The sequence below is a fragment of the Ptychodera flava genome, chromosome 19, assembly GCF_041260155.1.
Source record: "Ptychodera flava strain L36383 chromosome 19, AS_Pfla_20210202, whole genome shotgun sequence".
NCBI lineage: Eukaryota > Metazoa > Hemichordata > Enteropneusta > Ptychoderidae > Ptychodera > Ptychodera flava.
In genome coordinates this window covers 1,421,977-1,437,523 of record NC_091946.1, presented here as the reverse complement: position 1 = coordinate 1,437,523, position 15,547 = coordinate 1,421,977, and the positions used below count along the sequence as shown (strand labels likewise).

General features: G+C 37.6%; 1 protein-coding gene across 3 annotated transcripts in view; it reads right to left on the bottom strand.

The window, feature by feature from the left end:
* Positions 1-15,547, bottom strand: part of LOC139118345 (trimethyllysine dioxygenase, mitochondrial-like) — a 49,045-nt gene that overhangs the window by 19,634 nt on the left and 13,864 nt on the right. For 2 of the 3 annotated variants that reach the window (XM_070681613.1, XM_070681616.1), the window contains exon 2: positions 10,360-10,670. In XM_070681613.1, coding sequence (XP_070537714.1) covers positions 10,360-10,664 — 305 coding nt within the window. In that variant the 5' untranslated portion in view covers positions 10,665-10,670. The remainder of the gene's footprint in view (positions 1-10,359; positions 10,671-15,547) is intronic. The other variant, XM_070681615.1, reaches the window with a different exon arrangement.

Sequence of the window (15,547 nt, the reverse complement as noted above, 5' to 3'; positions counted from 1 at the left end):
CATCACCAAAGTGAACCATTTTTACATGTGGAAATGAACGTGTTCGGAGGGCTGGTAAGTTTTTTGACATTCCGATTGCTCCGAAAATAAATACAACTCGTGATGAGATGTCAATGTCACCCCGGGACGTCACCTGCCAAACAACCGAACAGCCGACCGCGATCGCTATGACAGATATCATGATACACGAGATTCAAGGAAGTCTCGACCCTTACGTGATGTTGTGAACTTCCTTTATTTTCTGATTTTAATAGCGATCGGTCATGACGTCGCCGTTTACCTATTTGAGTATTTCCTATCATTTTCGTGACGTGTTCCTCCTCCCATGTTCAATGAATACAGTTTAGTCAACTTTCATTGGTAATTCACCATACGAAATTGCCAATTTCGTGTTATTTATAATTTTTCTATAAGTTTATTACTTTTTTGATAAATCACCTCCATTATGTACGGTGCCAATATTCCGTTTTTACATGGCGGTAAGAAGCTGAATCATTCGCATAATGAATGTTGACATGACCTGAAAACTTCAGTAAATTCACTAAAGCAAACTGACTGTTTGATGAAGTTGATAGTTTTTCTTTCCTTCTTTTTCCTTTCGAGTATTGCCATGGCATAACTGAAACGCACCGGGAAACAAAGGCTGTATGTATCTATATTAGTCCGAGCCAGAGCGTGATTTGAGAGCAAACAGATCACGCAGATAATGCGAACGATCACTACCATTTCCGACACACTCATTATGCAGAGCCGTGCCCAAAACGCCCATCCAAACTTGGCACTAATCCTGATCCCGGTCCATATCGAGCCAGGCTCTAATGACTTTCAATAATGTTGTATCATAGTATCTTCAATATATGTAGCAAGTTTCATCAACTTTGGTCAAGTCAATTCAGATATGTATCACTAATTAGGAAAGTTAATTAAGTATGCAAATTGGGATTTGGCTGAAGTAAAAATGCTTAATGACTTTCAATAATGTTAAATCATAGTATCTTCAATATACATACCAAGTTTCGTCAATTTTGATCGAGTAAATTCAGATATATATCTCTAATTAGGAAATTTCATTAAATATGCAAATTAGCAATTATCTTTCATGTCACCCCTTATTACCTTTCACAGATGATATATCTTGGTGTGATCAACATTTGTAGCAAATCTCATCAAATTGTGTGCAGTCGTCAATATATATCCGTTTTTTTCTAAAATCATTAATTATGCAAATGAGCAAAAAGTAAGCAAGCAGCACCACCAAACACTAATCAATTCTTGCCATTGGCAAACTGAATCTATGTACCAGATTTGAATCTGATCTGATGAGCCGTTTTTGAGATATCAAGCACATAGACAGACAGACAGATGGACAGACAGACAGATAGACAGCAAAATATTGCCTGAGCAGCGGGAGATACAATACTTGTTAAAAGACAGTGGATAAAAACTGCAATACTTAAAACAAATACAGTAAAATACTGACCGACCAGCAGGAAATAAAACACTTGCAAATCGCAGAGACTAAAAACACACAGACAGACAGACATCGCTGTGACATTAGCTCACGTGTGTGAACATGTTAGCTAAAAATGTAAGAACTTTGTTGCCAAAAAAAAATGGTTGTTTGTTTTATAGCATTTAAAGAACAGAGTGTGAAAATTTCAGAAAATTGACCCAGCCAAAGAGGAGATAATTCTTCGAAAAATCATGAAATCGGGAGAAAAGACAAGCCAGGAAATTTGGTGATTTGCATATATTTGCATAAATTACTGTGGTTTTACAATTTATCCGGACACCAATCTTGCTAATTACCTAGCATAATCGCTGATGATATTGAGACTTTGATCGGTAATTTATACCAAAGCACTTTGGTAATTCACCTCAGACTTGATACTTGATCTGGCTGCAGTAACTCCATGGGGTTCACAATGTGTACACAAAGTCACTAATAAATACCATACCAGTGCCATAAACTAATTTGTGACAGGGGTTGGCATTCCACTGGACGGCATTTCTCAGTGAAACCAACAGATGTACAATGTGCAGTACATCGGTGTATCCTACCCTAGTTAAATTTGGCTTTCCTCTCGCCCGCGCCCATAAATAAACGTTAATGGTCAGCGCGGAGTCTGTTATTTCCATTAAATTATCAACGAACCCTGAAAAACCGTCAAAATTTACGAACATTTCCCGTGCGAACGACAACAGGGCCCCAGAACCTGTCAGTGAGTAGTGCGCGCTGCAAAAATTTTGCAAATCCGGAGATTTTTTTGAAAAAAGTGTCTAAACTTGGCCCACAATTGCTCCATTTTATTTTGTGGTTGATTATGATCTTTGTACAAGTCACAATATTCGTCTTAGCCGTAAAGTTACTATGTTTACGATATTATTCATGTTCACGGGCATGAAAACAAACCATTACTGTGTATTTGTGGGCAGTCACGCGGTTCAGCTCGACCAATTAAAATGCAATGGACAGGGCATGGTAATATAATGCGCTTTAAAACTCAACTACGGAGAGGTTAGGAGAATATAATGGGTCACACATTTTCCGGTACACTTATGATCCTATGACCCTCCGTCCCTGTCACCAAAATAGAATAGTCCCACTCTGCACGTCCGCTATTGTTTATTTTCCATTGAAGTCCATGACGATGTAACCTGGTTTTCGTCCTTTAAAACCTACAATGTCATTCATTTGAGGCAATTATCCTTTCATCTGTGCAGAGTTTTTACCGGTTACTATTACAACTTTCACTGCTAGTTGATGAAGACCATTTGATACTGGTATGCTGAGTTGCTTTTACGTGCAGGCAATGCACATGCCGGTTCACAGTTCACACACTTTGCTGTTGATCGGCAAAATACATGATGTCTTTGTTTCACGTTTACTTTTTATTTTAAGATATGATTCATGCGGAAATTCACCAAAGTGTCATTGATCTGGGGATTGTGAAATCAATTTGATTTGATATGGCAATATAAAATACTGTGTCAGTTTCTCTCGGAATCATTGCCGAGTTTTGCTGCCTTCCTTTTTTAGCTCCATGGTACAAATGTGACAAATGCCAGTTCATGGAATTTGAGAGATTGTAAATCTTTTTTACATTTTTTTCCCTTAGGGGTGGACCATTTGATATCCTAGGGGGGTCTGGAAGATTTTTGGGGGGCATTATTTTATTTTCCACATGTTCCACTGGATGTTTTTTTTTCCTTGTGAATCCTGGCATTTTTTTTTTTTGCATTCTTCCTTCAAAGATTTTTTTTTAATGCAGCGATGTTGCAAAATCAGTCTGTTTATCATACATCAATGGACTTGTACATACTGGACTGGTGAGTTTCTTTGGCCTGAGGGGGCAGTGGATTATTTTTTGCCGACGTCAAAAAGTGGCTGATCCCCCCTATCCCAACTTTCAAAAACAGGGTGACCCCCCCCTCTGTGCACGACAAAGGTAAAACAAAAAGTGGAATATAAATTGAATAATTCTGTGTATATATATATATTTATCACATGAACTGGCCCGTATCTCCACCTGTGTGACGTACACCAGCACAGATAAGAATTTATCTGTATTACCCCTATTGTACATCATCAACCGGAACTTTTTTCCTGCAATGGTACCGTTCGCACAAGCAAATCGCAACATAGACTGATTTTCGTGATCGATGCCGTGCTCTCATGGTAATTTGACAAAAAGGTGACTAGACACGATAAATCTAGATATGGAAACAGAGAAGGCATGTCCAACAAAATTTCGAGTTGCTAAAGCTTTAGCTATTCCCAAGAATCAAATGAGGATTATAACTGTCGATAGTTTTAATGGCTCAGTAACGTCACGGCACCAGTCGTAAAGCTCAATGTGGACGTCGTCATACCTGGCGATCGACAAGCGACGTCGTACCTGGCGATCCTGGTTGGCAATAAACCTGAAAGATACACCTCAACGATAGTTCAACTTAATAAATGAGTACCGTATAATCTTTGGGAAAGCGACATAGAAGGCACAAGCATAAAGTCATTCGACGAACAATGATAAATTTCCTTCATCACACAATTCCGTTGTTTCTCGATCGGAATCAAACCTGCAGCGTAAGGCTGTATACGTAGTGAAGACATAAGCTGTCGACCTGTACAGTGCAGCACAGTAGAATCCCATGTATTTTGAAAGTTGACTCGGACAACACTCACGACAGAACATAGTTCCCGTCAAGTAACAAAATTGGGATGTACCTACGGGCGATATATGTGTCACAGCAAATATCAAAGTCCGTAAGACGAAAACATTGATGACTGAGATGGCCATGTGGCGGAGACCGGTGACGGCAGTGCCCACTACAAACGTACACTGTTCACTGTGTGTGTCATCGATCTGAAACTTTCGGGCTCGCCAAGGTCGTAAACTTGTGATATTTTAAAAGTCACAGCATCTCTAAAAATGATAACTACTGTTTCGATCGTGTCATTGCATTAACTTCATAAATATAATTGTAAATATTCTAAATAACTCACAATACTGTGGTTATCCGTCACTAGCGCGGTGAAAGATATGTTCGCCGATGGCAGACTTGGCTTGACATCGGTCCAGCGCGAGACAATGATTGACAGGCGCACGTGACTGAATCCGTATGTCTGATTGGTGGAGATACCATTGGATGTATCTAATTTTCAGCTTAATGGGATTTATGAATGAAAGTATACCTGTAAACATTTGCACATCTCCTGGGTGACGGGCCGCTTTACTCATAAAATGTAAGTAATCCGGGTAAATAAAACACAAAATCGCGATAAAAATCATGCAATTTGTTACAATAATTTTGATCCATCTACATCAAAGAAAAAAATACCGTCAATGACGCTGTACCTTCTCTAATGTGTGGCAAGGTCAGGTAATTGGTTGTTGGCATGGAGTTGTTGGTAAATAGTTGATGATGTAGGGCATGAGGTGGGATATGGACCCAAAGAACCCAAAAGATGATTAAATACATCAATCAAAAAAATTCTAAGCTACAGTATAAACTGCCTAAAGATAGTTCAATGTGGAAAAAAGTTAAACAATTCAGAAATAAGAATTAACAATCCAAAATAGTAATGACGCACTTCCTTACTGACCTGAGTGCATGTGAAATACACAACCTGGCATCTGTAAATTAAATGTATACCAAGTGATCATTTCCAGTCACTTTTAACTGTTTTTAATGGATTTTCCAAAGAGTCCTGTGGAAATGATGAAAAACGCTTATCTGGTCTTGTGTTTGTATAACGTTCCTCATGGCTGATAATTGTCATAGTATTGAAAAAAAATTGAAAGTGAAGAAATTACTGTTTTTAATAGGCATATTTTCCTTGAAATACATGACCGTGTAAAGAATATATGCTAAAAGTGTTTAAGAGTAAATTTCTTTTCAAAAAATAATTTAATTTGTGACCAAAGGATTTTATTCTTTGAGTTTACAAATTCAAACATTGCAATTTGTTCAATCATCTTGTGCAGTGCAAAATTTATAAAATGACTGAAAAACAAAAAAAATTGGCAGAATTACAGTCTTTGTGATGTAAAATTATGGGTTGACATCACGATAACTGTTAATCTGTTTGAAGTACTAATACACTATAATTTAAAAAAGAAAAATTCATGCAGAAACGGTAAAATATATTGTCAGCAATGTAGTGTTAATTTTGACTTTACATCAAAATATGCCTTTGCTGGATACCAAATATATAGGGCGAAATATCAGCCATGTTCAGCAAAATCCACACAACAGCATTGATCCTTTTCTAATTTGATTTGATTTGCTTATGTTATCCTTGTATGACAGTCAGTACAATATGGAACTTGAACGCAACACAGTGAATAAGTATGCTGTAAATGAAATGGTGTGGCTGCATCCACATGCAGCAATAGGAGTGCCTTTGTCTCTCACCCCTCATTTCCAACCTGTCCCATCCCTGAAAAAATAGTTTGGTCTTATATTTATAATGTTAATAATTTCTGTATTTGTTAAAATGTGCGCATCTCAAAAACTTTTGATCATAAACATTTTCATTGTTTTTTATAGCTGACCAATCAGTTAACCTGTTTATTTTGAATATTTGCGCATTTTTCCTCAGTATTTGACATTTTCTGAATACCTTCTTATTCAGTTTGTCATTTTCTAAAAGTTTAAATGCTCCATTGTGTGGTCAAGCTTTCCACAAGCATCAAATGTGGTACTTCATATAGGAGGGTCTGCCTCTAGAGGGCGGGCATCATGAACACTCCTGTGTTTGTTGGTTAATTCCTCCACGTAAACTTCTGATTGTACTGTAAACATTGAACATGGCCGACGTCCGATTTTCCTGTCTAAAACTTTCACTCATTTTCGTTCATATGACTCTGAACTCCAGGAAACGATTGGAAGAAAGGGTTATCTTGAAATATTGAGGTACTCGCCGATATTTTGCAAAATTAAATGAGAAAAAATGCAAGGAAAATGCCGACAGGCTTACACAATGACAGTTTTCAGACTCGGAGGCATGATCATCTCTGCAGATTATGCAACAGGCCCAGATCACGTGAGGCCATGAGGGGATATCCACGCAACTCAGTACCAAACACTAGCGCTCACAGAGTGAGCAAACACAAAGTGAGTACCCCTATAACGTCAGCTCAGTAGTCTGTAATACAGTAGATTGTAGTCAACTAAGAAACCTTGGAGAAAGGCTTAACACTGTGGCTATGTCGCTATAGTCCCTTTTGATTTTTGTCATAGCTCAAAATCGTTCTCCCACACCTCAACCTGAGCCATGAACACCCCCACCAGTTTATGATATGACCCATCACAATGGCATGACGTCCACGGATCTTGACAGACGGAAGTCTTGACAGACGGAAGTTCTTGACAGCAGCATATTGGTTTTCAACTCTAATACCTTCTCTGTCTATAAATAGACACGAGAAAAAAACAAGAAGACTGTTCATGTGATAAATATATAATCCCATGGAATTTTTCTCTGTTTGACGTCATCGTATACTCGTGTTTATCTTGGAGCTGCACAACTCGCCTTCGGCTCAAAGTTGTCTCGCCTTCGCCTTGTAACAAATTGCATGATTTTTATCGCGATTTTGCGTTTTATTTACGCGGATGACATTTAGTCATTCAGTGTTTTAATGAAATTGTTGTCATGTCAGTTGTAAGATAAGTGTCAATACTAAAGTTTGAATACAGTATTTTGAACTGTGAATGTACGCCACTCTTTTTATGCACAACCAGATGTCCAGAACTGTTGTAAGAAAAATGTGATTGTGAAATATTAGTGCATGTTGCTTTCTAATACTGAATTCTCATAGAGAAAACAGAAAAGTGTCAGGAACTTGTTATGCTTTTCATATAAACTGCAGAATGATTAGTACACTTTACAAAACAGACTTTCAATTTACAGAAATCAAGATATTTCTGACATATATCTCTGTTATATTAATTTACTGTGCCCAAAGCCCGAAGGGCGCGCCGAAAAATAGGTAACATCCAGATATCTTAGAGATATATATATATATATATATATATATATATATATATATCTATATATATAATATATATATATATATATATATATATATATATATATATATCTGATGTATGAAAGTCATGCAGCTGAAGGGCATGCTGAAAAATATTGTTTGATATTTTAAAGAAATGCCCCCAAAGGGCCCGCCGAAAAATTTTAAACATACATATATCTCAGATATATATATGTCTGATATATTAAAGTTTTGCACTAGGACAGGGCTCTGAAAAATATGTCTTATTATCATCAAAGTTACGCGCCTGATGGGTGCGCCGAAAAAATTTAAACATACAGATATCTCAGATATGTGTATGTCTGATATATTAAAGTTTTGCACTAGGACAGGGCTCAGAAAAATGTCTTATTATCATTAAAGTTACGCACCCAAAGGGCGCCCTGAAAAATGAAATTGAATGATGAAATTCATGGCTAGCATGATGCATTTGATGCATTTTAGGCAAGTATGAGCCCGCATCGAAATTTAAAAACACACTGACCCCCAATTGGGCATTTCAAATAGGTGACCCCATCACCAAAGTAAAAAAACACGGTGACACCATGAATCCACTGGCCTCCTAGGCCGAAGAAACTGACCAGTCCCTCATTCCCGCTAATTTTAAAATTATCTTGCCCGAATTATCATAACCAAGCCCTCCCCCAGTATATTTGGTCACACTGAGATAAATGTTACACCTTAAAGAGGCACTCCCACTTGGTAACATTTTAAAAGCACATTTTTTTTAATGCCAACGGTCGATATTTGACGTGGCGACTGCGCGCGGATCGCCAGATATTGATAAAAACATGTCTTCAAAAAAGTAAAAGTTTGAATTCCGGTGGCCCACCTAAATTCAGCTTCTGAACATCGGACGTTCGGCACTTGGGCCACTGTCAACTAAGCTATGGCGTACGAGTCTACGCTTCAATGCTGTACGCTACAGTACCACTTGCGTCAGTGATCGGTCATGCCCCGTGGGAGAAAGCTGAGTCTTACTGACTTGGCGTAAAAACGAAAAAGAATTTTTGCTTATTCCACCAGAATTCGCATAGGTGACTAGCACAGTTACGTGTGGTTGATACATAGCAGCCGCCGCGTGGTATGCATAGACGCATACCATGCGCGCGGCGTACTGTGTAGCAGACGACAAAATGTAGTCATCGGAGGCGGCTAATATTTGACACCTAAAAACTGATGTTTATGTGATATTGGTGACAAATATAATACAACTGATTTAGAATAATGAAAACGACAAAACCTAAGGAGAAGTTTTAAAAAAACGTACCTGAGGTAAAGGCATAATGCTGTATATAAAATCTTTGCAGTGGGGAGTAAATAATTGCGTTGTTAGAACTTACTTACTGTAGACTCCCTAGAAAATCGTCGGTCAGCACAACAACAAACCTTCGGAGGATTTTGGGTCAAAATCAGATCGTAAAACTTCGGGATGTGAAAAATACGCTCGGGAAATGACATGTTTTTATCGATATCTCGCGATCCGCGCACAGTGGCCATGTCAAATATCGGTTGTTGGCATTAAAAAAAAGTGTTTTAAAAATGTTACCAAGTGGGAGTGCCTCTTTAATTCCAATTCGATACAGTTATTTCTGCCATAGTAATGAAAAGATACTTGGCCACGCCCTAAATGAAATGGAAAAATTAGACATTTGGTATATTGGAAATTGAAAAAACAGAAATGTGCATTGTTGGAAATAGAGTTTGTCTGAGGGAAATTTGAATGGCCGCAAAGTGCCATCCTCAGTATACACACCTATACATATACAGTATATATACCTGTTTCCTACATTTCAATCTCAGCCCAAAGATTTTAAATTTAGAAATAGGCCTTAAATTGCCCCAAAATTACAAAATTGCAGATTTCATCATAATTTCAATAAATATCATTTCGTTCATCTGTAGGAACCTGTATACCAAATTTCAAAGCTATCAGATGAGTAGTTTTGAAATTACATTTTTTGACCAAAAATGGTAAAAATTGCCCAAAAAATACAAAATTACAGATTTCATCAGAAAATCAATATATACCACTAAGTTCATCTATAGAAACCTGTATACCAAATTTCAAAACTATCAGACCAGTACTTTTTGAGAAATACATTTTTTGACCAAAAAAATAGCCAAAATTGCCTTAAAAATGCAAATTTGCATATTTCTGCACAATTTGAACAAATCTGAAATAGATCATCCCTAGGGACATATGTTCCAAATATCAAAGCTATCTGACTGATAGTTTTGAAGAAGATTTTAAAGATTTTTTTACCAAAAATGACAAAAATTGCCTTAAATACAAATATGCAAATTTCACCACAATTTGAAGAAATCTGACTGAAGTCACCCTAAGTAAACTGCATATCAAATTTCAAAGCAATCGGACAAGCGGTTTCAGAGAAGAAGATTTTTTACCAAAAACAGCAAAATATGCCCCCAAAATACACATATGCCAATTTCACCATGATTTGAACAAACTTAAGTGAGGTTACCCCAAGTGAACTGCATATAAAATTTCAAAGCAATCGGACTTGCGGTTTTAGAGGAGAAGGCAATTGTTGACGGATGACGACAGAAAATCAACCTATTTGATAAGCTCCGCGTCGCTGACAGCGCCGCCGGCAAAAAATTGAATTAATATTTGCAAACAAATGATTTTTTAGCAAATACATTGTTTTGGGTGCAGCGCCCTTTAAACAAATAACTCATATCAGAAAAAAATCATATACCATATTTGCTAATTTGTCATTTGATCTGAGCTGAAATGTGACAATTGTTGCTGTTTTGCCAATTGTTATGTATTTCATACCTGCAATGTTCACGTAACCAGATGTTGTTAACTTTGAGAAGTCTACCTTGATGTGATATTTCAAGATATTGATTATTTACTTTGAAATCAGATATACTAGATGATCTTGTCTGAAGCCATCGATGATTAAATCCAGAATACACACGACTTGTTGCCGTGCATGTATTTCTTGTCAGGGTTACTATTCTTTGTGAGGATCTCATTTGATGAGAATGTTTCTTCCTTAAAACTGGTCTGACGTTTTTCCTTCTGATAATTGCTCTTCCATGGTTTTGTAATAATTTTGCAGCTTGTAATGATAGCATGGTCACCTGTAAAACAGAGAAAAGAAATTTATCAATTTTCTGCAAAGTTGAGAGTGGGGATTTGGCCGAGTGGTTCTGTATGTTGCTTCTCCAATAGGTGGCTAGCTACCGTATGTTGTGAGTTTGAACCCGATTGAAAACATCGTATTGATATCAAAACAGAAGAAGGCAAAATATTTCTTTGCTGTAGTGAGTTCTATGACTGTAATACTGCAGATACTGTTATCCTGGTAGTTTATATTTTTTGTCACTGTTAACAACTTCTGATCAGCTCATTTTGTCTATGAACATACTCTTTGGAGGTACCTCAAAAAATCATTCATTTGACGAAAAAAAGATAATAGGTTTGTTTCTCATATAAAAATGATGTAATGACATGTTTTTTTTCAAACTCAAGACCAGACTACTGACAAAAAAAGAATACTGTCAATGACACTGGGCTCACATTTATTATGATGTGGCAGGCCAGAGTGAGTATATAAGTTTACCCCTGGAAACGTGTATAAAAGCACAAATTAATTTAGTCTAGCATTGTAAAAATATTATTCATAGTTTTCTCATAGACTTCAATGTAATCAACATTTTGCTGAAATTCCAAAATCGAATTTCTTGCACACATATCAACCTTTAACCATCCTAATTTAATTAAATTATTAAACGTCCATAAATACACAGATTTCGATAGTTTAGATTTAGATAGATTAGTTTTGAATTGGAAAAAAATATTCATAGTTTCCTCATAGACTACCAATTGTATGGTGATTCAAAATTTTTGGTGAAACTCTAAAATCCAATTTCTTGCACACATATCCATTTGTTACCACCCTAGTCTAATCAAGTACATTAATATTAATAATAGAGAGTACATAAATACATAGATTACCTATTTTTGTATTTGAAAAAAATCATTCATACTTTCCTCACAGACTCCTTACGTACAGTGGATGGACCTTTTCAGTGACATTCCAAAATCAGATTTCTTGTACACATAATATGCACCTTTAACCATCATATTCTAATCAAGTACAATTTTGTTAATTATTCAACGTCTGTATATGCACAAGTATAGCAAGTTTTTCATTGGAAAAACATTATTCACAATTTTATCATAGACTCCCATGTATAGTGGATGAACATTTTTGGTGAAATTCTAAAGTCAAATTTTTTGTCCACATACCAGTTGTAACAAGCCCATTCCAATTAAGTACTGTTATGTCAATTATCAAATACTGTAAATGTATAGATATAGTTTTGTATTGAAAAAGTATTACATAGTTTTCTCATAGACAACCGTGTATAGTGAATCAACATTATCAACAGCTGATTATCAATTAAATCCAAATATAATTTTGTACACACACACTTGCGCAATAATATTGCGATCCACCTGTAATTTCTGTCAAATCTCTTTTAGGGGTAATTTCAAAATTATAGCAAGTCAGCAGGGGAAATTTGAACATTCACACCTTGAGAGTTTGTAAGGGGGGTGATTTGAAAAAATCTGAATCTTTTTCTTGGATTCTATCCCCCGTCCAGAGGTGTATGTGTGTGCAGCTTTACTCAAGCAATGTTGAGGGGGGTCATGAAATTTTTGTCATCTTATGAGGGGAATCACCAATTTTTTGGTGCAATGGGTAGGGGAATTCACTTATTTGCTCACGTGTTTACACACATGTACCGTGGCCGAAAACGACACAGACCCTCTTCAGTTTGTAATTGCGTCGTTCTGTTTGAGCTGCGTCGTTCTGTTTTGACCTGCGCTCTTCAGTTTGTAATTGCGTCGTTCTGTTTGAGCTGCGTCGTTCTGTTTTGAACTGCACTCTTCAGTTTGTAATTGCATCGTTCTGTTTGAGCTGCATCGTTCTGTTTTGACCTGCGCTCTTCAGTTTGTAATTGCGTCGTTCTGTTTGAGCTGCGTCGTTCTGTTTTGACCTGCGCTCTTCAGTTTGTAATTGCGTCGTTCTGTTTTGATCTGCGCTCTTCAGTTTGTAATTGCGTCGTTCTGTTTGAGCTGCGTCGTTCTGTTTTGACCTGCGCTCTTCAGTTTGTAATTGCGTCGTTCTGTTTGAGCTGCGTCGTTCTGTTTTGACCTGCGCTCTTCAGTTTGTAATTGCGTCGTTCTGTTTGAGCTGCGTCGTTCTGTTTTGACCTGCGCTCTTCAGTTTGTAATTGTGTCGTACTGTTTGAACTGTATCGTTCTGTTTGATCGTCGCTCTTCAGTTTGTTTTGTTGTAATAAAGGGAAAGCAACTCCACACATCGTTCATATCTGAGTTGTTTGCATTTTGTGTATGATATTGTGTATATTGTGAGTGTGTATCATGTTTGATTGTTTTATGTGAGTATTGGTTAGCCATGGCGAATGTAATAAAGGGAAAGCAACTCCTCACATCGTTCATATGTGAATTCTTTGCGTTTTGTGTATGATTCTATTTGTGTGTATATAATGTTTAGCTGTTTTATGTAAAGGGTTGATTAGCCATGGCGAGACGTACCCGTAATTTACGTGTCTTCAGTGTCTTGCTGTTAACCCACATTGGAGCGGAGAGACTAGCGTTACACTGCGATCCTTTGAAGCTACGTTTCGAAAACAGAGTTTTCTTCATCAGTCACTTAAAATTCATTTTTGATTGGTGAGACATGTTGAATGATTGATTGATTTTATGTGTTATTATGTTGTTCCACTGAAGTTTGTTGTTCAACTACGGAAGCTATGTCTACGGTTTGGTCTTGTTGTGTTTGCGTATGCTCCTGTGAATCGGAGTGCCATCTATTGTAGCTTTTGTGAAGTCTGGCATTTGTAAGTGTATCGCATACTTCTGTTCCCTCTGTATGCGATTATTGGTTGCTCGAAGGTTTGCAGCAGGAAAAAATATTTGGGACAAGATTTCACTGACGTTCTCAGGGCTCGAAATTAGCGGTAGTCCCGCGTCCCTAGACTACCAACTTTTCCCTGGGGCTACCAAAGTCAATGAAATGGTAGCCCACACGGACTACCAAAGCCTGGGACATGAAATACTTGGCCTGGGATGTTCGTCACTTTCGGACGAGCTAAATGCAGTCAACATGCAGTTTCATTTGTTTGCAGCAATTATCCTTTCATCTGTGAAGATTTTTTTTTCAGGTGACTATTACAATTTTCACTGCTATGTTGTTGTTTTCACAAGATGCAGGGCGTTTGATACTAGAATGCTGAGTTGCTTTTCCGTGTGCAGAATTTGCATGCCAGTTCACACCATGCTGTTGATCGGCAGCATACAAGACGTGCTTGTGTCAAGTTTTGGGGGTTTGATGCTGAAATTTCACAATACTGTCACTTCTGTATCAAGAGATTGTGTAATCAGTTTGATTTGAAATAGTAATATAAAACACTGTATCAGTTAAGCTTGGCTGAGTTTCGCTGTCTTTTATCTATGGTTGTCGATCAGTATCAATGTATTACGTTCTGTATAGAGACACTCGGGTGTAACAAGGCATGCCAGTTCATAAAGATCATGAGAATATTTTTTTCTGTTTTTTCTTTACACAAGTTACAATTTCTTTGCATGTATGAGCCGATTTTGAAAGTGGTAGAAAGTGTTACAATGTACATAAATTAGCATAAATTAAGCGTTCGTGACACATAACATGAGGTTTCTCGAGTTGAAGCCCCTAGTTTTACTGCTATTTTGTGTTGCTGAACCGGGGCTTATACTCGGAAGAGTACAGTATCCCTAAATGGGCTACCAACTTCAGAAAATGGTAGCCCAAGTGGACTACCAGGGGATGAAAAAGTTAATTTCGAGCCCTGCGTTCTCGATCCAAGGCTTAAATAGTATAAAATCATGGACTTTTGTATAAAATACAGCAAAAACGGGCTAAGTGTCAAAGACACAAGGAAAAAAAGCTGGAGCAACAAAAAAGGACCTCGAAATTAAGAAAGTGAAATAGAAAAACATGGAAAGACATTGATGAAGTTCAGAGAGCTTTAGATGATATTTACGAAGTCAAAACACAAGGTATTATTCAACGTGCTAGAGTAAGTTAAGATGACATGAGCTTGGTGAAAAAAGCAATGCTTATTTTTTGAAGCTTGGAAAGAGAAATCATTACAAAAATCACATTCGTAAACTTCAAGCATCTACAGATTTAAATGAAATTTTAAACACGCAGAAAGAATTTTATCGAAATTTATACCAGACTACACATTGTTTTCCTGAAGAAAAACCAGAAGAGTTCACTGGTGATTTGCATATTCCTCTACTGTCAGAATTACAGAACAAATATTTGTGAGGGTTATTTGAGTCACGAAGAGTGCTACCAAGCTTCGAAATACATGTCCAGTAATAGAAGCCTGGGGAATTGCGTTTCTGGCCCTTGTATGGTAATCTAATTGTACTGAGTTTAAACTATATGTACACGTCCATATGGAGAGTTGTCAGTGTCAGTTTCCCAAAGACCAGCAACCATTACTTTGATTGATAAAAAAGAAAAAGATCGTCAGTAGCTGAAAAATTGGGGGCCTATTTGTCTTTTAACCCTTTTCCTGCCAAGTCGGTGAAAATCCGCTTGAAATTCGGTGTAGCTAGAATCTGAGCAGCCACGGCCGTTATCCTGCCAAGGCGGTGGAAATCGGCTACTTTTTGGTACCCCCCTTTCCTGCCTAGTCGACGGAACTACGTGTAGCAAACCCTTGCTCGCGCTAGGGGTCGTTCGAGGACAGGTTTTGGGCGAGGAACGGCGTTTGCTCTCGAAATGGGTTCACAGAGAGTCCAACGACAGGGAAAGGTGCGGAAGCTACCCAGCCAGTCCCCCACCCCGGTGGGGGACTGGTTTTTTTTGGGGGGGACGAGTAGCGTACTTGGCAGGTTAGCACGTTGACGTATTCTAGCGGAGTTTGGGCTA